This window comes from Acanthopagrus latus, chromosome 22 (assembly GCF_904848185.1).
Source record: "Acanthopagrus latus isolate v.2019 chromosome 22, fAcaLat1.1, whole genome shotgun sequence".
Lineage (NCBI taxonomy): Eukaryota > Metazoa > Chordata > Actinopteri > Spariformes > Sparidae > Acanthopagrus > Acanthopagrus latus.
In genome coordinates, this window is record NC_051060.1 from 25271350 (window position 1) to 25294649 (window position 23300).

The 23300-nt window shown below is 40.2% G+C and overlaps 1 protein-coding gene and 1 pseudogene across 5 annotated transcripts; both read left to right on the plus strand.

The window, feature by feature from the left end:
• The first annotated feature begins 1542 nt into the window (after positions 1–1542).
• Positions 1543–16219, plus strand: LOC119012797 (interferon-induced protein 44-like). Of its 5 annotated transcripts, none has more exons than XR_005072596.1 (9): positions 1543–1644; positions 4115–4162; positions 4270–4303; positions 4488–4683; positions 5809–5955; positions 6067–6238; positions 6580–6680; positions 6846–7083; positions 8517–9086. XR_005072596.1 is itself a non-coding variant. In XM_037086956.1 (9 exons), the coding sequence occupies exons 3-9, from the start codon at positions 10814–10816 to the stop codon at positions 14675–14677; spliced, it is 891 nt and encodes a 296-aa protein (XP_036942851.1). In that variant the 5' UTR covers positions 8258–8386; positions 8517–9136; positions 10812–10813; the 3' UTR covers positions 14678–16219. The 5 variants fall into 5 exon arrangements, 4 of the variants coding, with proteins under 4 accessions (XP_036942847.1, XP_036942849.1, XP_036942850.1 ...); XM_037086956.1 differs by lacking the exons at positions 1543–1644; positions 4115–4162; positions 4270–4303; ... (3 more) ...; positions 6580–6680; positions 6846–7083 and adding exons at positions 8258–8386; positions 10812–10859; positions 10947–10980; ... (3 more) ...; positions 14290–14390; positions 14483–16219 and having other exon boundaries at positions 8517–9136; XM_037086952.1 differs by lacking the exons at positions 6846–7083; positions 8517–9086 and adding an exon at positions 14483–16219.
• Positions 16220–17221: 1002 nt separating this feature from the next.
• Positions 17222–23253, plus strand: LOC119012796 (annotated as a pseudogene).
• Positions 23254–23300: the final 47 nt, after the last annotated feature.

Here is a 23300-nt window from a genome sequence, read left to right on the forward strand (position 1 = left end):
AGACTGGTGCGGCCTCACCAGGCACTCTTAAATCCTGGCAAAGTTCTGCCTAAGGCTTTGCCCTCTATTCTATCAGAAATCCTCTCGAACCTTCGATCTAGGAAATATACAAGTAACAACTTAACTTTCTCTACATGTGCAGGCCTTTGAGTCCCTTCGCCCGTACCTCTACCTACCTCTTCTAATTGGTCACTTTGGTGGACTGAGGGTCGATCTATCCAATAGGAGACAGAGGAGTCGGTCCGCCCCCCTGCTTAATTTCTGTAAATCACCTAACTCTGCTGGTGTCACTTCTTGCCCCCTGAAGTTTACCGGATTGTCTCTCTTCCCCTCCATGAACATGCCTGAACATCTCCAAACATCTGGCATGAGGGTCAGTTACCCTTTAACACACACGCAGAGCTGATCAATGACTCCAGGGGCCCCTGGACATGTAAACCCAACACTACCAATATTCCTTAACTCACATACGGAAAAGCAATCTGTCACAGTGAAATCATAGTTCAGAGGGTGTAGGCAGTGCAGACACCTCAGAATGATAAACTGCAAAGGAACCTTTGCATCACAATCAACAGTGATAAAGATGAGTGGATTAAAGAAGTGTGTTTACAGCTGTGGCTCATGGGCCTTAAAGCTATAGTTTAATCTTTAATGGTGCTTATAATTAACAAAATGGTGATGTCTTCTAAAATAACAGAATAGAGAAAAACAAACGATAATTTGAGGAAGAAAAACTTTGGGAAATGTTTCACACAGTCAGGAGAATGTTTATCCCCATCTGTGACCTCAGCACCGTACGTCACTCTGTGATCCTGACTCAAGTTGTTGGTGTTGTTGCGGGACAGCGAGCCCACAGACAGCCTGTTTAGGTTTGATGTTCAGGTCTTAATAGACGTCTCCTGGTTCGGTGTAGTCAGAGATGGTGTCTCTAACTGTCTTGCTGAGAGCTGCTCTTCATCATCAGCACTGATTCTGACCTGAGCTTCTTGTGTGTCAGAGACACAGATGCATGTTGATGTTTTTAAGAAGTAACTTCTGCAAATTCAAGAGCTCCAATATGTGCTTCGATATCGAAATGACGAAAATGGTTTGACAGCTATCTGCTGGGAAAAGACAGAGAGAGACTGTCAGCGAGCATCCAGAATCAAAGTGACCTCTCTTTCTGGAACAGAAAACCAAGACTTTCATTTTCACTACTATAAAAACGTTTTTCTCTGTTTTCACATGAGATTCATATTTGTTAAACTTTGGGTGTAACAAGAGTAACAACAAGTGTTGGTACAAAATAAAACTGACGGTGCTGCTTCTTTAAATAACACCAAAAATACGAAGGAAAACAAAAGAGCAGCTGTGCATATGTTGCACTGACACGCTGTTGGAGCGTTTTAAGTGTCCAGATATTTCAACAGAAAACTGATGGGATAAAAGAATAAAATTATGAAAATGAAAGTAAAAAGTACTGTGTCGCCATTATTGATGAGTTTATGAATAACTATTTCTACGCCCTGTCCAAGGTTCATATTTAGTGCTGAGCTTTGTTCCAGTTCAGGCTGTGTGATCACTTTACTGTCCGGTCATTAAGAGACTGTGAGCTCATTGTTTCAGTGAAGGACTGAGGATATCCTGTGAGCCTTTCTGAAGACGGTCAGCACGTTTTTAATATGATTATTTACTATTCACTTTATGAATTATTGTATATCTACATGGCTCATCGCTGTTCCTTTATGATACCTTTTATTATCTAGAGTATCTCTTTAAATTTCTTTAGACTTTGGATCGGTTAAAGCAGTCCACTGGTCGAGCATTGCACTGCCTGGTCAGTGGCCTTATGCCTAGTTTGACCCTGTAGTTCCCCTTTGGTGTAATTTTTGAAGTAACCCTCTAATGCATAGTATTAATAGAGATAAAGGTCTTATTTGGTTACAGTCAGAATGGTTCAATGGTTCATAGATAGGACTCTCCCCCAACATCAATGTTTGACAACATTCATAACAGCCCAAAAGTTATAATATGTTAATTGTTTTTTGAAAGTCTAATGTGACATTGCATATTTATAATTGTATACTTAACTGCAGAGCCCTACAGGTAAACATATATATATATATATATATATATATATATATATATATATTTATATATATATTAGAGGGATAGAAAGCGATGACCAAGCTGCTGTGTTTGAGTTTTTTGTATGTTTGTTTTATTCAAATCCTTTTATTCATTTTATGCAGACAATAAATATCAGTGTGTCAGATACGTGGTAATCCAGAGCATCTTCTCTCTTGCAGCTAACTCAGTCTAAAAAGTGTCCTCAGCATCATCACAAGTGATATCAGGAGTGTTATTGATAAATGCTAGCAGGGGGCTGCAGGTCTTATGGAAGGATGTCAGATGGGGACTGGATTCAGGAAGCTAGCTGTATTGTAGATGATCAATATCAGTCACTTTTGATCAGATGTGAGGGAAAGGAACTGATCGATTTCTACTTCAGGGGATTATTGGGGAAGTGTGGAAAATACTCCTTTCTCATACAAGGTCGTTAAGTGTTCTGTTTTCTGAACTGAAGTCAAATCTTAATTTTGTTATGTTGATGAAGGTTCTCAGTCATCCAGGCTATAGTAATTCTTAGTGCTGTATCATAGGCAACTGGTCGTGTTTCAGTTTCTTGAAGACGTTTCACCTGGTGTCTTCAGTTATAACTAACTGGAACAGCGTTGCAGGGGTTAAAACCCTGCGTGGGAGTGTCCTTACATAGTATGGGAGTGTATCAATAATAATCAATGATAATAATTATTTATCATGATCAATAATAAGATCCGCTTTACATAAGATCATCTTGGGGGCACCACCCTTGAAGAAGGGAAAAGCTTGCCAATTCATTAGATCAGTCTCATAAAAAGGTACTAAATCGTCAGTTTGTGACTCTGATTAATGATTAACTAATCTTGCACTAACTGGAATGCAGGGCAGTAACAGTCAGATTTCCTTTTTAAGTTGACCTGGGCTTAAACACAAGGCTGTAAAAGGACAAAACTTCTCAGAGGGTTGGTGGCATGCTGTGATTAACATGAGGAGCAATTAAATCAAATTCTGACAGCTTCAGTATCATACAGTGACTACAGGTTTTTCAAATGCTGAACTACCAAAGAGCACAACTCTTTCTGCTGGCATGTCTCCATTATAAACAAATAAAACGAATAAACGAATAAAGTTGCACTTTTTCTCCTAATGTTTTCTCTTGTAAAGCAATACTCTGTTGTTACTCCATATATGATAACGAAATTTCCCTGTAACTCTTCAATGAACTTCTTTTCTTCGCTCTTATTTCCAAAGTTGTGTTGATTGTTTCTTCTTGGAAAACAGAGTGATGTGTTTAATATAAGTAAAACTCCTCTTGTATTTCAAAACATTTTCCTTTGTTAACCTTTATTAACCCTAACCCTAATTGGGAACAGCTTATCAAGAACCTGACATCACTAGTTAGCTACACTTTTGACTTTTATATTTTGATACCTTAAAAACATAAAAATACAACTGATCACCGTCTGGATTCAAGTTTTCTCCTTTACTGATCTAAGATGAGCTTAACTGCCGACCAGCTCATGGAAAACAAACTTCACTCAAACTGATGTTTGTTTCTGAGAAAATAGTCAGAGTTCTGATTTAAAAATCAGAATTCGAGGAAAAAACCTCTGAGAATACTGAGGAAATAAAAGTGTGATGTTAAAGTCAGAAGACACAAACAGAATTAAAGTCACCAGAACAGTGTTGGTTTGAGCTGTAAATCACCTCTGTAGGTGAGTTCAGTCCCAGTCTGCTGTCCAGACGTCCTCACTGGGATGAAGATTCTTCAGTCCCCCAGAGATGACTCCTGGTAGATTACTGTCAACTCAGAAGGTCACCAGCTGTTTGACTAACTAAGCTACCATGCTAAAAACAGCTGGTCGCTAAAGCCATAGACAGCTAAACCTTAGAGTGTAGTGGGCAGCAGTTAGCAGGTGATATGCTGCCCCCTGTGTGTTTGACACAAACATTGACAGGTGGCCAGTTTTCACACATTCTGTCTTCAACTGTTCTTCTTTTCTTACAAAGATTTTATTGTTTTATTCTTCAGCCATGGGAGAAGGACACTCCAAATCTCGTGCGTCCAAACCACCTCCACGTAAGTTACAAAAACAAACTGTAGTTTTACTCTTGGAATTACACCTTGTTGTTCATGATAAGTGTTTTTATGAAGAGTTTTCTGAACATGTATCATGTGTTTGTCAGTTCTCAGCAAACTTTGGAGGGAAATAAACTGGAGGTGAGTATGCCTTCAGCTTCAATGGGGCATTTTTAAACCTACAACTTTTACAATGGAATTTTACTTGTTTCCTTGTTCAATGAATACAAAGTCCCAGTACGTCTGACATCTGGGCATTAAACAGAAGATGGAAACTCAGCCACTTTAGTTTGAGCTGTAATGTGACGTTTCCCTCCCTGAGCAGAGACAATCGGAGCATTCTGCAGTTTGTGAAGAACTACAAACCTCATGTTGAAGGTCAGCAGATCAGGATTCTTCTTTACGGACCAGCTGGAGCTGGAAAGTCCAGTTTCATCAACTCTGTTCAGAGCGTCCTACGAGGCACAATGTACACACAGGCTTTGGCGGATAACATTGGTTATGACAGTTTCACAAAAAAGGTATTATTATTATTATTATTATTATTATTATTATTGTTATTATTATTATTATTAAACTGCATTTGACCAGAAAGTACAAAGAATTTTTGTCTTTGTATTTATGTGTCTCATTAATGTATTATTTAAAAAAAGCATGAAGTCACTGTAGAATAATATTGAGATAAAATCCTTTTGAGCCGAACAATCACACCAGAACACACCAATGAAACTAATTCACGATGCAACATTTGTGAAAACTCAACACAGTTTCTGCAGATCAACTGTTTAAGGCCGCAGTGGCCAGAAAACCAGGACTGCTGCAGAGCTCCAACATCTGCAGATACAGAACAGACACACACACACACACACACACACACAATTGGCTAACACGGGAAACTGTGCAATGATTGGTTGCTGAAAATGCTCCTCTGTACACAAAATCAGTCATCTACAACAATAATAAGACTTTCTGATGTAGTAAATGTTGACAAAAATTATGCAGAAACATGGATTTGAATTATTTTTCTTGAATTAAACAACTCATTGTTGCAAAGCGAAGCCGTTTATGCTTCATTCGAATCAATTCAAAGAGTTCAGATCTGTAGAATTAGACTGAACTAAACTGAATCAATGAATGTTGATGAAGGTTCTCAGTCACCCAGGTCATGGTACTTCTAAGTTCTGTATAACTAGAACTTGTTTCAGTTTCTTGGATATGTTTCATTCAGTGTACTGTGCACTTTGAAGAGGACAGAAGCCTGAAACAATGTAAACATCTTGTCCAGAGAAGACAGATGGTTCCCTCCCCAGACAGCTGAACAACCTGGGCTCACCTAGCCCGAAAAACCCACAAGAAGGTTGGTTGGGTCAACGACCGACATGTGACCCTAACAACTCTGAAACTCAGAGCTCCCACATGTCCTTAACAACTCTGTAAGGACACTCCCACAGTCTGTAAGGACACTCCCATACAGAGTTTAAAAGCCTGCAGAAGAAACCTCTTAGATGAGACAAGAAATATCTTCAACAAACTGAAACAGGTCATGTTGTCTATGATACATCTGCCAGAAAGAGAACTGATGATACAGTTTACTGTGAACCAGCTCGGTGATGTTCGTCTGTTTGTTATTCGTATGATATTTACAGTACACAACCTACAAGATCCCAACAGAAGACCCACAGTCCTTCTACCCGTTTGTCTTCAATGACATCATGGGCTTGGAGCCAATCAAAGGAGTCCATGTGGACGACATCAAACTGGCTCTGAAGGGGCGTGTGATGGACGGTTACAGGGTACGTTTGCATTATGTTTTTACACAAGATTAGTTTATGTGATTATTTTGATGTTTTTGTTCATGCATAATGCAGCTTTCAGTCAGCTTTATTTCAACACATGTTTTTCAGTTCAATCCTGAATGGAGGCTGTCAGAGGATGATCGGCTCTATAACAACTCTCCAGATGACAATGACAAAGTGCACGTTCTGGTCTGTGTTGTTCCTGCAAGCACAGTTTCTCAGATGAATGACAAAACTGTGCAGAAGATTCGGGACATCAGGATGGAAGCCAGTGCTCTGGGTGAGAACAGAAGTCTGTTGGTTTTTGTCCACAGAGGTCACAGATCACACTGCTTGATAAAATCCTACTCATGGTGCCTTCTTTAGTCCGGAGGTTGTGCTGTTGGTCTGTTTCCTGTTTTATTTTGAAGGTCAGTCCCCTCATGTGTCATGTTTTTGTTACTTCCTGCCTCGTTGATCAGTGTTCACTCCGTCTGGTGTGTTTCAGGTGTATTCCCATCACTCTGTGCTGGTTCATGCTGTGAATCAATATTCACTGAAGTGCTTCAGCTTTGTGTTCTAGACTTTGTTCTCCAGCTCCTTTTGAATTCATGTCAGTTACAGTTTCCTGTTCTCCTACAGATATTCCTCAAGTGGCCATTGTCACCAAAATTGATGAAGTCTGTCCTGAAATCACGAACAATTTACAGAATGTCTACAAGGTCGAGTACATGAAGGAAAAGGTATGTTAAAACTTTAATTTCATGAAATTGCAAGCAGATGGAATCACAGCTGAAAATGAGTCACATGGTTCAGATGTTTTTAATGACTGATGACCGATCAGATCAGTGAACACAGACAATTCTGAGCTGTAATTTATGAACAAAGATGTGTTTTATTTTACATAGATGCAGCAGTTCAGTGCAGAGGTGGGGATCCCCATGAAGAGCATCTTCCCTGTGAAGAACTACCATGATGAGATAAACCTCAACAGCAACATCAACTCACTGATCCTGAGCGCGTCAACTTCAAGAAGAATCAGTCTGGATGACTGAGAACCTTCATCAACATAACAAAATTAAGATTTGACTTCAGTTCAGAAAACACAACACTTAACGACCTGAAAGGTCACTCAGAGCATCTCCGGTACGTACAGACGGCGCTTCACAACATCTTCCTTTTTGTTTCTCCTCACTAATTAAGCGGTTGTGGGTTATTTGGTGTCAGCTTATCAAAAAACTGGCATCCATGTTTCACTATCTCAGTACTAATCGCAAAGGTTTTAGTTTAGGAGCAGTTTGTAAGATATGACTGTGAGTTTAAAACACTCAATGAAGAAACAACAGCGTGGATGTTACAGACATGTCTACTGAAGTTAGTATGCTAACTTGCTAGCCTCTGAACAGCACTCTGTAGCTCCGGGGTGGGTCAGAGTCACCAGAACCGTGTTGGTGTGTCTCCACAGTCTCCTCTGGTTCTGTCCAAATAAATAAAAATATTCTGTGTCTATATGCTGATGATGTCCGACTGTCTTTCTCTGTCCTCTCCTGCCGTGTCTTCTCATCCTGGACTCATAAAGAGCTGCTGTATCATCTCTAGACTGTTAGACCAAATCCAGTCCAGCTGGGCCCGACTTCCCTGTGATCTTGGGTCCCAGTCCAGACAAAATTTAGGACCACTGGCTCCACGGCTAACTATGCCATGAGCTAATAAGCTAATAGTAGCTACCAGCAGTTGTTGGTTACTCTGGCTGAATGATTCAAGCTCCAAGATTAATTTTTCTCATCATGCAACAAAATATTGAAAAAATGAATTGACATTTACATCCTGAGGAGTGAAGCTGCTGTGGTCTGGATCTTCTGCCGTGTGGCAGCAGGGTGAACAGACTGTGGGTGGGGTGGTTGTCTTGTTTTAATATTCTCTGAGCTCTGTGCAGACATCTGACTTCACTGATGTCACTGATGCTGGTCGAGGTCTGGTCAAGTCAGATGCCCACAACTGAGCCCACGATCTGCCTGTTCAAAGGCAGTTTTGTTCACCAGGAGTAGGCGGCTGCTAACAAGTGTCTGAATGAGACTACAGAGGTTGTCGGGGACATTAAACGTCCTCACAGCAACACGGAGACTCATCTACTCACTAGTCTACTAGTTTACAGGCCACTTTAGTTCCACACTGTTCTAACTCTGACTTTACAACTTGTACATTGATCAGTTTATAGAAAACCTGGATAGTAATTGTGCAGTAAGACTCTTAGTGGTGGAGACGTTTCAGTCATGTGACCGTGATGTCGTCTGTTTGTAGCCTAACATTAGCTTCTTACTGCTACACAGTTAATGTAGCTTCACACATCACAGAGTGGAGTTCATCTGTGGAGATTATCTGGATCAACAGAACTAGAATGTTATCTGTACAGCTCTTTGTATGGAGGGTATACTGTACACAGCTTGTAGTGAGTATTACCACACATCTAAAAGGGTTTATCAAATATATTCATGCATTTAATCTGTGGAAGGCTGTTTTAAATATGAGTTATGTTCATCTGAGTGTACGTTTGTGTTTGTACTTCTTGTCGTCAGCAGATGAAGCTGTTGGTCTCATCAGGATGTCTGTTACTGTCCAGACTGCAGTGTGTCATCAGAGAGCCAGCAGGGGGCAGCATGCTGTTATTTTCATGGATTTGGATCAGGGAGAGTTCACAGAAATCACGTGACTGAAGCTGAAGGATGCAAAATGAGAGGCCTCTTCATTAGGAACACTGTTTTTATTACATTTTATTACCAGTGTTTGATTAAAATGATGTTCAATATATTTCTGTTTGTTTTTAACAATATATGGTGCTTCTAATTAAAATGTGTTATTATTATCATTATCATTATTATTAATATTATTATTATTACTATTATTCACTTTGTAACTGCAGTTAGTTTAAATTTAAACATTAATGAGGTGTAAACACTCATGTGTTGATCTGATCTTCACTTCTGTCACTCATAAACTGTAAACTCAGTCTCAGTGCAGCCGTGTGAGAGTTTAGTTCTTCACACAGATAACAGAAGTGAAGAGGAAAACTTTGTGGTATGTGGTTCACATACTTCTCTTCCGGTGTGACTGTTTAATTGGACTGTGACTGCATGAATTATAATGCTTCATCCGAGACACTCAGTCTGACTTTGTTCCAGTATCAACTGCAACAACACAGGTATGCAGTTTCTATTACATTCATCCTCTAATGTGTAATAATTTGTTTTTCATAATTGTTCAGTTGCTGTTTATAGTGATTATTCCAGAATAAATGAAAAAAGAACTGACAACAATATGACCAAATTTATCATGTTTTAAGAAGCTCAATTTTTTAAAAATATTTTCAGATTTCTGTGGTTAGGATTCAGCTTGATTTAGCCTTAGTTTGGTTGAAAAAAAAACAACTTTACAGCATCTGAGGAATAGAGAGTTTGCTGACTGCTCGAAGTGCTTTACATATGGCACCACCCATTCACACACTGATGGTAGAAGCCACCATGTTGATGTCAAAGATACAGTATTTCCATGATCACTCATTCATACATACAGTCACACACTGATGGAACAGACATAATGTGAGTTTTTTTTTGTTTTTTACTTCAGAATGATGTAATAATAATTATATGAAGTTATCAGGATTTATAGTTTTGACTGACGTAAGTGCTCTATTGTAGGATACTGAGTTTGTCATCCATGGCTACAGCCACTATGAGCCTACAACTCTATATAGTATAAATTAAAGGTATGATGTGTAAGGAATTGTCAGAACTTCAGTTAAAAGCATTTGAAAAAAAAAAAACAGAATGAAAAAAACAACAGTGTTGTTATACCAAAGACTCGTTTTCATGGATCTCAGCAGACTTTCTGTAGGACTGGACCTGCTCCACCTCTGTTTGGTACTTCATGCTAATAACATCCATTAAGTTTGTTGACAGGACAAAGCAGGAAAAGTGGTGATGTTAAACTGAAAAGTTTAACATCACCACCGGTCTCCTACTGTTCCATGAGGCCCGGCAAACTACATCTCATAAACCACTGTATCAGAACTGCGAGCAAAACAAACCTGGACAGAGATACTGTGGGTGTTAACAATCAGGTGCAGAAGAACACAACCAACAAAGCAAAGTAATCAAGGTAGAGCAGGGCAGATCTTATGACGAGTCAGGTGGGATCCTTTATAATGCCTCAGAGACGTCTCTGTACTGTGTTATACAGATATAGATATCTACTGAAGTTAGCATGCTAACCAGCTAGCCCCAGACCGTCCTGTCTCCTAACACTACTTTACAGCTCAAGAGGTGATAGTCTGCTATATTTTCTACCTTTCACAAGCTCTTGTGTTTATTGTGATGAATAAATAAAACAAACTCACAAAATATAAAAGGAAATATTTTGACATCTATTTTCTTTACCAAACAGAAAAATACAACCTTACATGTGATTTCAGGTTTCTCTCTTTTACTGAACTGTCCGACTCTCTCCTGTCTTCTCCTACCATGTTTTCTTGTCCCCAGAATCATGGTCCATGGCTGTAAATCACCTCTGTACTGTGTCCCCTGTCTTCACACTGACCTGCATCACTGGGTTTAAGACTCATTCAGTCCCCGAGTGCTGACTGCGGGTAGAATCTAGTCAGCTCGTAAGGTCACCAGCTGGTCAACTAAGTAAATTGACAGGCTAACAGCAGCTAGTCTCTAAAGCCATGGATAGCTGCAACTTAGAGAGTAATGAGCAGCAGTTAGCAGTTACTCTGGTGGCATGCTGCCACCTGTGTGTTTGACACACACTGTGTGAGGTGGCCACATTTCACACAATGTGTACACTAACAAAGACTTTACTGTTTTATTTTTCAGCCATGGGGAAAGGACACTCCAAATCTCATGGGTCTAAACCACTTCCACGTAAGTTACAAAAACAAACTGTAGTTTTACTCAATTTAATGAGGACTTTATATTGTTTTTTCTGAACATGTATCATGTGTTTGTCAGTTCTCAGTAAACCATGGAGGGAAGTTAACTGGGGGTGAGTGTTTCTGCATTTTCAATGGGACATTGTTAAACAAAAAACTTTTACAATGGAATTTTACTTTACTAATCTGAACTTTAGTTTGAGCTGTGATGTGATGTGTCCCTCCCTGAGCAGAGACAATCGGAGCGCTTTGCAGAATGTGAAGAACTACAAACCTCATGTTGAAGGTCAGCAGATCAGGATTCTTCTTCATGGACCAGTTGGAGCTGGAAAGTCCAGTTTCATCAACTCTGTTCAGAGCGTCCTACGAGGCAGTATGTACACACAGGCTTTGGAGGATAACATTGGTCATGACAGTTTCACCAAAAAGGTCAGAAGAACTTGTGTGTTGATTTAATATAACATCCTAAATGTTTTAAAGTTTTGTCATATACAGACTTTACAATAAAAGGGTGTTTATTATTATTATTAGGGCCCGAGCAGGTCAAAGACCTGTGAGGTCCCTATTGTAATCGCAAGAATTCTTTCACTGTTATTATACTTCTCCCACTTTGACTGCAGTTTTGGGGGCCTGAACATACCCCAAAACTCACCAAATTTGGAATATACGTCACATCTGGCAAAAAATTTGATGATTTACGGTCGGCGGGCGTGATGGTGACCTGCGGGCTCTGTAGCGCCCCCACTGATGTGCCCTGCCGACCACATGCGCATAGTTGAATGAAATTTGGTACACAGATTCATCATGAGCAGACACACAAAAAACCCTCTTGGACCGATACCGTCACTCCAACAGGAAGTCGGCCATTTTGATGTGTGGCGCCATTTTTGTTCAATTCATGCATACTTTGAAAATTATCTCCTCCTACAGTTTAAACACCACAGTCTTCACATTCAGTGAGTAACATCTTCATGCCTTGAAGATCAAACGTTGGTTCAAAGCTTTTCGATTCATCATACCTGGTGGGCGTGACGGTGGAAACATTTTTTTTCCTTTGCTGTCAAGCATCATGTCCTTATAACTTCCACATACAATGCCCCATCTCCAGCAAGTTACTCATACATGTAGACAGTGTCACCCTGAATACATCTACACAACAATACAAAGTCAGCCATTTTTAATTTGGCGGCCATTTTGAAATACTTGATTTCCTCATACTTTCACGACCTCCTCCAATAGATTCAACATCACAGACTTCACAATCAGTCAGTATCATCATCTGGTTTTGCAGATGTAACATTATGAAAAGCTTTCTCCTACGTCATACCTGCTGGCCGTGGTCGTGCCGCAGATTTAACTCCTTCACTGTAGTGCATCGATTCCCTCTAACTTTGACATACAATTTCCCATCTCCATCAGGATTCAGGAATGTAGAGGGAGTCGCCCTGAATATATCTGTGCATCAATACTGTGTCATATCCATAGCGCCACCTACTGGACACACAAAGTCATACAAACATCATCCAACTGACATGACATCTACAGCTTGTTTTCTCCCCATTGTGACATGCAAGTAACAGGTGAGCGTGCAATCTGACAGCGCCGCAGCCCGACACGCGTGGCCTGTGAGGGCCCGTTCATCACCTCTTACAGCTTTTATTATTATTATTATTATTATTATTATTATTATTATCATTATTATTATTATGATTATTATTATTATTATCATTATTATTATTATTATTATTATTATTATTATTATCATTTGTAGTAGTAGTAGTATAATTAGTAGTAGTAGTAGTATTGGTTTTATCATTAAACTGCATTTGACCAGAGAGCACAGACAGGTTTTGTCTTTGCAGTGGGAAGCAGGCATAAATAATGTGTAACAACAAACTCAGGGTTCTAGAAAGACAGCAGCATAAATTCACTGTAAAACAATGTTTATATTAAATCCTTTTGAGCAGAACAGTCCACAGTTTGTGAAAACTCAACACAACTTCTGCACTTTAAGGCCGCAGTGGACAGAAAACCTGGACTGCTGCAGAGCTCCAACAACTTCCTTTTTAAACTCACACACACACACACACACACACACACACACACACACACACACACACACACAGAACAGCTCTACTGCAGTTCTTGTGGTTAAGATCTTTTCAATATTAGGTAACTAAACTGCTTCTCAGTAACTAGTCATAACAAATGTTCAGAAGCTGTCTCACATGTTCTCCTTCATGCAGGATGTTTTGTGAAGAGTAAACTGCAGGATGCTGGCCTTCTAGGCAGAGTAGCAGAGAAAAAGCCACATCTGAGACTGGCCAGTAAAACGAAAAGATTCAGATGGGCAAAACAAGGACAATGTTATTGCTTTGTTCATCTGTTAATCAACAGTTTTCAGGGTTTCTATGATCAGTTAGACTTTTAACAGGACAAACTTGAATTAGTTGACACAACATGCCACTGGACCACAGAAGACAAACACTTCATGCTTCATCATTTGAAGGCTTCAAATCTATAGAATGAGAGCAACTTAACTGAAATAATGAATCCAAATCTGCTGGAAAGAGACCTAATGTAATACAGTTTACTGTGAACCAGCTTGGTGATGTTCGTCTGTTTGTCTGTTATTCATATGATCTTTACAGTACACAACCTACAAGATCCAGAAAGAAGACCCACAGTCCTTCTACCCGTTTGTCTTCAATGACATCATGGGCCTGCAGGTAAAGAAAGGAGTCCATGTGGACGACGTCAAATTTGCTCTGAAGGGGCGTGTGATGGATGGTTACAAGGTACATTTGCACAATGTTTTTACACAAGATTAGTTCATGTCATAGTTTTGATTTTTGTATTCATACATAACGCAGCTTTCATTCAGCTTTGTTTTAAAATGTGTTTTTCAGTTCAATCCTGAATCGAAGTTGTCAGAGGATGATCAGTTCTATAACAACTCTCCAGATGACAATGACAAAGTGCACGTTCTGGTCTGTGTCGTTCCTGCAAGCACAGTTTCTCAGATGTCAGACGAAATGGCGAAGAAGATTCGGGACATCAGGATGGAAGCCAGTGCTCTGGGTGAGAACAGAAGTCTGTTGGTTTTTGTCCACAGAGATCACAGATCACACTGCTTGATAAAATCCTACTCATGGTGCCTTCTTTAGTCCGGAGGTTGTGCTGTTGGTCTGTTTCCTGTTTTATTTTGAAGGTCAGTCCCCTCATGTGTCATGTTTTTGTTACTTCCTGCCTCGTTGATCAGTGTTCACTCCCTCTGGTGTGTTTCAGGTGTATTCCCATCACTCTGTGCCGGTTCATGCTGTGAATCAATATTCACTGAAGTGCTTCAGCTTTGTGTTCTAGACTTTGTTCTCCAGCTCCTTTTGAATTCATGTCAGTTACAGTTTCCTGTTCTCCTAAAGATATTCCTCAAGTGGCCATTGTCACCAAAATTGATGAAGTCTGTCCTGAAATTATGGATGACTTAAAGAATGTCTACAAGGTCGAGTACATGAAGGAAAAGGTACGTCAGATGTTTTTAATGAGTGACGAGTGATTGGATAGGTGAACACTAAATGAACACATTTAAACAAAGATGTGTTTTATTTTACATAGATGCAGCAGTTCAGTGCAGGAGTGGGGATCCCCATGACGAGCATCTTCCCTGTGAAGAACTACCATGAAGAAATCGACCTCAACAGCGACATGGACTCACTGATCCTGAGCGCCATGAAACACATCATCACTGCTGGAGAAGATCACGTCAACTTCAAGAAGACTCAGTCTGGATGTTCAGGCACATGGGCTTAATCACCTGCAGCATCTCTAACACAGTCCTGTGCATGACTTCATTACTCTTAACTATGCTTATCTGTTTGTATGTGCTTCAGTTTAACTGTGGTATTAAATATGGCTGATTGAACAGTAATTGCAGTAAAGTTAAACAATCAGGAACTCAGTTTGCTGTGGATCAATCAGATTTAAAGTCGAGCTGGAATGAAAAATGACTTTTACCAGTTTTAATCACATCCACAGTTAAATTATTCACCTATTCAACAACTGTTTGCCAATATAAAGACAAATATTCAATTTCCTCTTATTTTTAGATTAAAATTTTAAGATTTCCAATAGTAGTGTCTGTGGCTGAGTGCGATCAAACAGGCCCTAAAATGGGCCTGGAAAAGTCGGCAGCTGCTATCAGTCAGAATCACTCAGAAGAAGTTAAGATGCTACAAAGAACATCTGATTCACACAACTTTCAATAATCACCAAAAATGATCGTTGAAGTTACTGTATGTATATTTTTGATCCAGAGGATTTGGTCACATTTTCATAAGACCTATAATAAATGTATTACTGAACCAAACTTCATGAATGTTTTTGTGACAAAGTAGTTTCGTCACAGTAGCTGGACAGAGCTGTCCGAATCACTGGAACTGAAGACTGACATGATGAACATGTTCTTTACAAGCTGATGGAAACCTCGACTGTCCGACCTGAACTCCAGAATAAATGTTGGCTCAGAACGTTTCTGCAAATCACATTTAAGTTCAAACTGGACACTTGTTTTTTCGTTTTCTATTTCTCTTTTGTCACCAAAGTGTTTAAGCTCTGGAAGACTTAGGCACAAAAAACACTTGGTCAGGGTTAGAAAAGAAGTGGTTTGGATGTAAACACCTGTTTTGACAGACTCAAACTGCGATTGACCCCTGATGTGAAAGTCAGGTAATAAACGTAACCTTCATGTGGTACATTTGGTACAAATGTCATTTTGACTGGGCTTGTTTTTCAGAAAGTTTAACTCTGCTGTTTAAATATCAATTATACCTTCCAGCTGGCTGTGTGACGGTTGAGTGTTTTTGCAGGACCTTAAAGCAAACAACAGGCTGGGGAAGGTTTTGTTAAGGAAAGTCTCCAAAGTCCCTTATTTTATTTTGATATGTTATTATTGCATATGAAACTTAACAAATAGTGATATGAGTCTAGTGTGGAAACTCCTCCTGCACGGTTTCTGTCTAACGACAGTTATATAGTTTCCAAACATTTGTGGTTTAAGGCTGTGAAAACTGACCTAAAGAGTAACTTGGTTAAGGAGTTCGTGTTAACTCTTCTGTGTATATGTGTTCTGACAAGGCTGATGGATGACACACAAACTATGGAATGTACGTGTGCTAAGATTATGTTTTACCTACTTTGTATGTGGAAATAGTGGGAGAGTGTTTTATTTTAAGTGAGTTCACATGGAACCTTGTGACTGCTGTGATTGTGTGAATTGGTTTCCACTATTATAAAGGATGAGGAGAGACGGCCTCTCTTCAGTTATCATCCACGTGCTGCTGATGTGGGACTGTTGCTTGCAAACAATAAAGAACTTATAGAAAATAAATGTTGTGTCGACCTTGGTGTTTTGACCAACTCTCATCTGCACTAGAAAAGCAACTGATTCTCAGTTTAAATTAATGTATTGACAAAAATGTCAGATAATGGCCCAGGTGAGCCAGAGGGGTTCTATCTATCCATCTTCTGAGGCTGGAGTTTGAGGAGGAGACCAGGAGAGGCAGGGTTACGTTCGTCAGAAAGATATTTGAGGCCTTGTTTCACCTGATAATATAATTTTCTGTATATGTAACAAAAGCCAATGATGAAAATATTGTAAATCAATGTCCAGACCGATATTATTATAACATTTTTATTGATTATGTTGTCAGGTGGGTCGTTCCATCATCTGGCTACAGCATTACATCATCAGATATAAAAAATACAAATGACCTGCCTGAAAATGTTTTTAATGTCATTTAAAACATCAACCTCACCGTGTTAAAGGTTCATTTCACTTCAGTCTGTGGAGCTCCACCTCCTCAGCCTCAGCCGTGGACTTCTCTGCTCATCACATGTTCACAGCGCCTCCCACAGGCTGGACCACATCATTACAGCTGGAGGACCATTTCTATCCATCAGTCTGATGAGTGACATCATGAGTTTCAGGGTCCAAACAGCTGATTGTTGACCACCTTCAGATGCTGCTGTCTCATTTTCACTCTACATGTTTCCTGCTGAGGCGGTCTGATGATTTGAGTCCAGCACAGTTTACAGACAGATACGGATTTTATTATACCAAATGTCATAACACTTTCCAAATACATGAATAAATGGCTCATTGTGTTCTGTACAGGTCCACTTATTCTGGTTCAGATGGAGGGGGGCTGGTGGGACCTCGGGCTGTCAGGTGAGGCAGGAGGTCTGATGAAGCTCAGCTCAGGGACCCAGAGAGGTCCGGACCGGAACTCTCTGCTCCTATGAGCCAATCAGCTGCTGCCCCTCCTCGGACCATATAAGGAAGCTGGTTCAGTTACTTTCACTTTCGGTCTTGACGGTCCGCAGCAGCACGGTACGTGTCCAGTCTGTCAGCTCATGTCGCAGTTAGCTGTGAACACGGTTCTTCTTTATTCTGACTTCTGTGTCATCATCAGACACGTGTGTGAGTTTCAAATCAGGATTAAACCGCAGAACCTGAAACCTTGATCCTGTTTGAACTGTGTCACAGATCAGTGTTGGACTGGAGAGACTCAGTTTGACATCAAATTAATTTAATAATAACGGTGTTTATCCACCGAACCGAACCGAGCCGACCCGAGTAGAGTGCAGCTGTTAACACTGACTTCCTGTCTGTGTTGTGTCGAGTCTTCATCGTCTTGAACAATAAAGAGCGTTGGTGTGCTTCATGGTGCATTCAGGAGCGGGTCGTAAACTGCCACTCCCATGACTGAGACAGGTGTTTAAAACAGGACAGATTTTATTTATGTCTTATTTTACTTTGTTGAAATTTATACTTCCGTCCTACACGATACACATGCAGAACTACACTGACATAGTGTGAAAAATGAATTTAAAAAAGATCTAATTGGTCTAATTGTTTTCTACAAACGTCACCACATCACACGTACTGTGTGTGTGTGTGTGTGTGTGTGTGTGTGTGTGTGTGTGTGTGTGTGTGTGTGACTTTGTACATTTGGCTGCCTGTTAAAGTTCCCTGGTTCTGACATGGACCATCTGTTGGATCGTGACTTTGGACAGTGAAGACTTTAGTTCTTGTGGGTTCTGTTGGGTCTTACTGCCGTAACAATGAAGTTGTGGACGGGAGCAGATCCGGTCTGTAGTGACTTTGTCAGACTTGCACATGGTTCACAAACGAACACAGAAAACAATAAAAACTTGTGCTGATCAGGGAAGAGACTGAACTTTGATTGATTTGTTAGCATGGATGTCAGCAGTGGTGACGATAGCTGTCACTCAACAGAAGTGTTGTTGTGTTCTGAGGAGCTGCAGAGTTTATTCGGGTCAGACTGGAACCTGAACTGTTCATTTACTGCCTCCAGAACACCAGAAGTCCAGCTTGGTTCATTCCATTGTAGTGACAGTTACATGTTTGTTTGTTTGTTTGTTTGTTTGTTTAAGTTATTTGTCAAAAACATTAAAATATTGTCAGGAAAGATTCTAAAATACTAAAACACACTGTGGAGCTTCAGATGACGACAGGAGCAAATCTCCTTCTGAAGTTCATCATGTCCACTTATTGATTAATTCACTTGTCTAACTAAATACATTTGAACTCAGACGTGTTTAAATGCTTACAGCAGATATTGGTGTGTGCAAATCATTTTGATCAATTAATCACAAAGCTTGTAACTTCATTTTCTGGATTGCTTGATAATCCAATCAATTTAACTTCTGATGTTTCTCATCATTTATTTTACATCTTTTCTACCAAATTGTTTGTTTCACTTTCATTCAAACATGAGCAGAGTTTCACTGTTGATGTGTTTATTCTCCAGTGATGGGAGGACTGTTCTCCAGACCTCCTCCACCTCCTCCACCTCCTCCACCTCCTCCACGTGAGTTTATTTAAAATAAAAAAATAATTCTTATTGATTAAAAAAAATCTCACATTGTTTCGTTATGACTTCATGTTTTTATGATCTTTTGTGTTTTCTGAACGTGTTTTGTGTATTTTCAGTTCTCAGTGAACCGTGGAGGACGATTCACTGGGGGTGAGTGTGTCAGCATGAGTTAACTTGTAGTGATTGATTACTGATCACGTCTTTATGAGACGACGTCCTGATAAACTTCACAGTTGTTTGTGACAACTGGGAATCAAACAGAAAATGGAAAATGTGTATAAACACAAATTTCAGAGCATAAATAATGAAATAAAAGTATTTTGAGAGGATGATTTGTGATAACTGGGCTCCATGTGTTGCACCTCCATGTTCAGTAATCTACATGTGTTGTCTGACGTTGATGTGCTGCATGTTTCCCTCCATGAACAGAGACAATCAGAGCGTTCTGCAGCATGTGAAGGACTACAAACCTCCGACTGACGGGCAGCACATCAGGATTCTTCTTCATGGACCAGCTGGAGCTGGAAGGTCCAGTTTCATCTACTCAGTCCAGAGTGTCTTACAAGGCAGAATGTGCAGACAGGCTTTGGTGGATAAAACCTCCTCTACATCTTTCACCAGACAGGTATGAAGAACCTTTGATTGGGTTGATAAGGAAAAAAACATCATGTCATATAAAAACATTGCAAACCTCTTTAAACCCCGACAGTCTGGTTAAGTCAAGGAAACTAACTCCTCGGAGTCTGAGGGTGCAGATCTGTATTCAGACCACATCAGGTGGTGGGAGTGTCACTCCATGGTCCGTGTGCTTGGTGTGTTGGGAACCCCTATGTTGTTATGCTACTAACATGCTGGTCCTACAGCGATCGTCAGCATCAACAGATGTGTTTTAAACTGGGGCTCAAAACCAGAGTGAGTGAAAACACATGAAACGTGATGTTACAATCCACTGTGGTTGTAGTTGTTCTAGTCGTTGCTCCTCAGGACTGGTTGAGTAGACTCAGCTCACCTGTTGTGCAGGTATGGAGACTGACTCCTAATTGATTGAGAGCAGCTTCTGATCAGGGTGTGACAACACTTCTTGATTGCCGGACAGAAACTCTGGTCTCTTTATTTATTTCTTTGCTGTCCTTTTTTCTTCCTGATTGAGGTCAGTCTTGAGCTTTCTACAGCTGAGTTGCAGAACGTTTTACCTCCTGAATTTTCCTTCTGTGGTAGTTTGAAAGGTTAAAATCCACAAAATACAAACTAACTAAACCAAACTGAGGAATCTGAAGCTGTTAAATAAAATCCATTACAGTTACAGCTACTAAAGCTGGATACTGATGTGTCTGCTGTTGCTGTATTGATCATATTAACTGAACATTTCTCTGTATGATTGTTACAGCTCACAACATATAAGATCCCAAAAGAGGATGGACAGTCCTTTCATCCTTTTGTCTTTAATGACATGATGGGCCTGGAGAGAAGTGAAGGAGTCCTTGTGGACGACGTCAAACTGGCTCTGAGGGGACACATGAGGGACGGTTATCAGGTACAGCTGCTGCAGATGATATTTTGTGTTTTTATATCTATATTGAAACTAGAAGTTGTGTGAGTTAAAATGTGTTATAATCCTGTCAGTTATATACTCACGTATACATTTAACAACTGTCCTTTCATCAGCTGTAATTTTGTTTTCCAGTTCAATCCTGCATCTAAGCTGTCAGAGGACGATCCGTTCTACAACAAAAACCCAAGTACCAATGACACAGTTCATGTTCTGGTTCTGGTCATTGATGCCAACACAGTGTCTGTGATGAGTGGTGAAGTTGTGCAGAAGATTCAGGAGGGAAGCCAGTGATCTGGGTGAGAACAGGAATCTGTTCCCCGTGTTGTTTAATCGCCGGTGCTGTCTGTGATCCTGATGTGGTGCTCGACACTTCAGCGTATCCAACAGTCGCTTCCTGTGGCTGTTTGTAGCTTCATGCTGACAGAGAGACAGCAGCTGTGTTCATGTCACTAACTCTTGTTTTATTCTCTTCTCCTGCAGGAATTCCTCAAGTGGCCATTTTAACCAAAATTGATAAAGTTTGTTCTGAAATCCAAAAAGATTTAAAGACTGTCTACAAGGTCCAGTACCTGAAGAGGAAGGTATGTTTATGATTATTACACATCTGATAACCAACAGACCAGTTCCACCATTATTGATCTGATACCAGTGATCTGTTGAATCTTTAGTCTTCTGTCTGGATTAAGATCAGCTGTGAGATGTAAACTGTAACTTTGACTGTAAACATTTGCTTTAAGCATAATTCTATATCGAGTGCATCAACCTGATTCAACCAGTAACACATTCACATGATGTGTGACCATATCATGACGTGTGTATGTGTTTAATGTTGCAAACAGCCACACAGAGAGATGAGGCGACCCGCTCAGCAAAACCATCTCTGACAGATCTAGTTGAAAGGATGTCGGGTGGAGCCAGAATAAAAGTTGTTTAGGCGACTTTCCAGCGTTCATTAGTGACGTCCAGGTGACGTCTTTACAAGGTTCAAAATTAAAGTTTTTACTGTGTAATGTTAAACATTTCTGTAACTTCGGTCACAGACATCTAAAGAACTTAATGTGGTTCAGACGTTTTTATGACGGTTGTAGTTTACTTGGTGTAGCAGAAACTACAGGGAGGATTCAAACCTCAGCAGCTGCATGAGGTGTGCAGCGACTCATCACATTCATTAAATACTATGTTTGGTCATTCAGCTTTCAACAAGCAGGATAATATTACAAGCTTGGGGCAAAAACATAATGACGAGGGTGCATGGATATGATAGATTAACAGAGCTCTAATCAAAGTGACATCTGCTCTGTCAAATTTGACTCAATCAAACCCATATTTGGTGTACGACCTCGCAGGACACATTTTTATTACAAATGAGCAGCATCAGTCAAAAACACAGACACTCTCAATCAAAATATCTGTATTAAGGGCGAGGCTTAACAATCAGTTGGCCATTACTCTGTAACCGCTGGTCCGATCATCACAAAAGGTTGGAAACAGGCCGACTAAAGAAGGCATTTTGAGCCCTGACTGCAGGGGGCGCCACAGATACAGAAAATGTGCACCTTAAAACCAGTTGGACAAAATTTCTCAAATTTAGCTGAATCCTGCTCATTGCTGCTCATCAGAAGATGTAGATCTCAGTGATGTGTGATGTTAAACACTGGGAATCATTTTAAATGACAGGCGCTCTGCGGACTTTTGTTTTAAATGCAGGCACAATCTAATACTGATTTATCTGTTGACTGCTGGTGAACTTAAAGCTTCGAAGCGTTTGTGTGAGTCCTAATGAAGTGGCTGCGGTTGGTGAATAGCCATTACTATTTTTACAATAATTTTAGGCTGTGGAATCCCAATTCTGACCACAGGAAGCTGCTGCAGAGTTGCAGCAAAGTTTTAAATAACAACTGATCTGCCTGATGAGGTCAGTCCAGCTGATCAGATCTGTGCTGTGAGCACTGAAGCTTTCGTTGTTCTGAGCTGTGATCTGAGCAGATGTTGTGTTGTTGAACACAGATGGAGCAGTTCAGTACAGATGTGGGAATCCCCATGAACTGCATCTTCCCTGTGGAGAACTACCATGAACAAATCAACCTCGACAGTGACGTTGACTCGCTGATCCTGAGCGCCCTGCGAGAGATCGTCAACTACGGAGACGACTTCATCAACTTAAAGAAGAGTAACGACAGACTGGTCACTTTTAATGTAGCATAAACAGGCTGTTTCACTGTGTGGAGCAAGTTCAGCCAAAATGTAATTGTGGCTTTCAAAGCGATCAAAGTCTGATCAGTTATGATCAGTCATGTCTGACTCTGCAGCCATTTTGACAACACTACTCTTCTTCATGGGAAATATTTTTTCTTCATGGCGTACCGGCCAATACTGACTATGACTGACTTCACTAAACTTTGTATGTTTTAATTCAAAGTTTAGTTTAAAGGGTTTGACACCCAAACATAATCCAGACAGCATCATAACTTTAGACTGATACAACTGAAGGTTTTATCTGCTGCGTTTGATGAAGCAACAGTTTGGAGGTGGAGCTCTGTCTGTTTGTGTCATTTTATTTGAGCTTCACAGGTTTATTACAAGTTCTGTTGTTGTAAATATGAATGATTTGGAGCTTCCTGTACAGCTGCAGTGTGTATACAGCTCATCTGTACATGAGGACAGTGTGAGGAGGCTTCTGTCCTCTCAGAAGCAGCTGATACAGTTTAATGTGTTACTGAACAGTCAGGAGGAGCTGCTGTCAGCTCGTCAGGCTCAGGTGACGACTGATCACATCACCTGTTTCTTTTATTTAAATGATGAATTGCTGTGTTTTATCTTTTGTGTTTTTTGTCTATTTCCTCTTTTTGTCACTGTGGAGCAACTTTGAGGCTTTGAGACTATATAATGAAGTTTGAATTGAATTAAAACTGTGTTTATTCCTGTTTTGTTCAGAATGTTGAGTCCTCCTCGTGGTTCTTCATCAAACCAGGTCCCTGTGAGA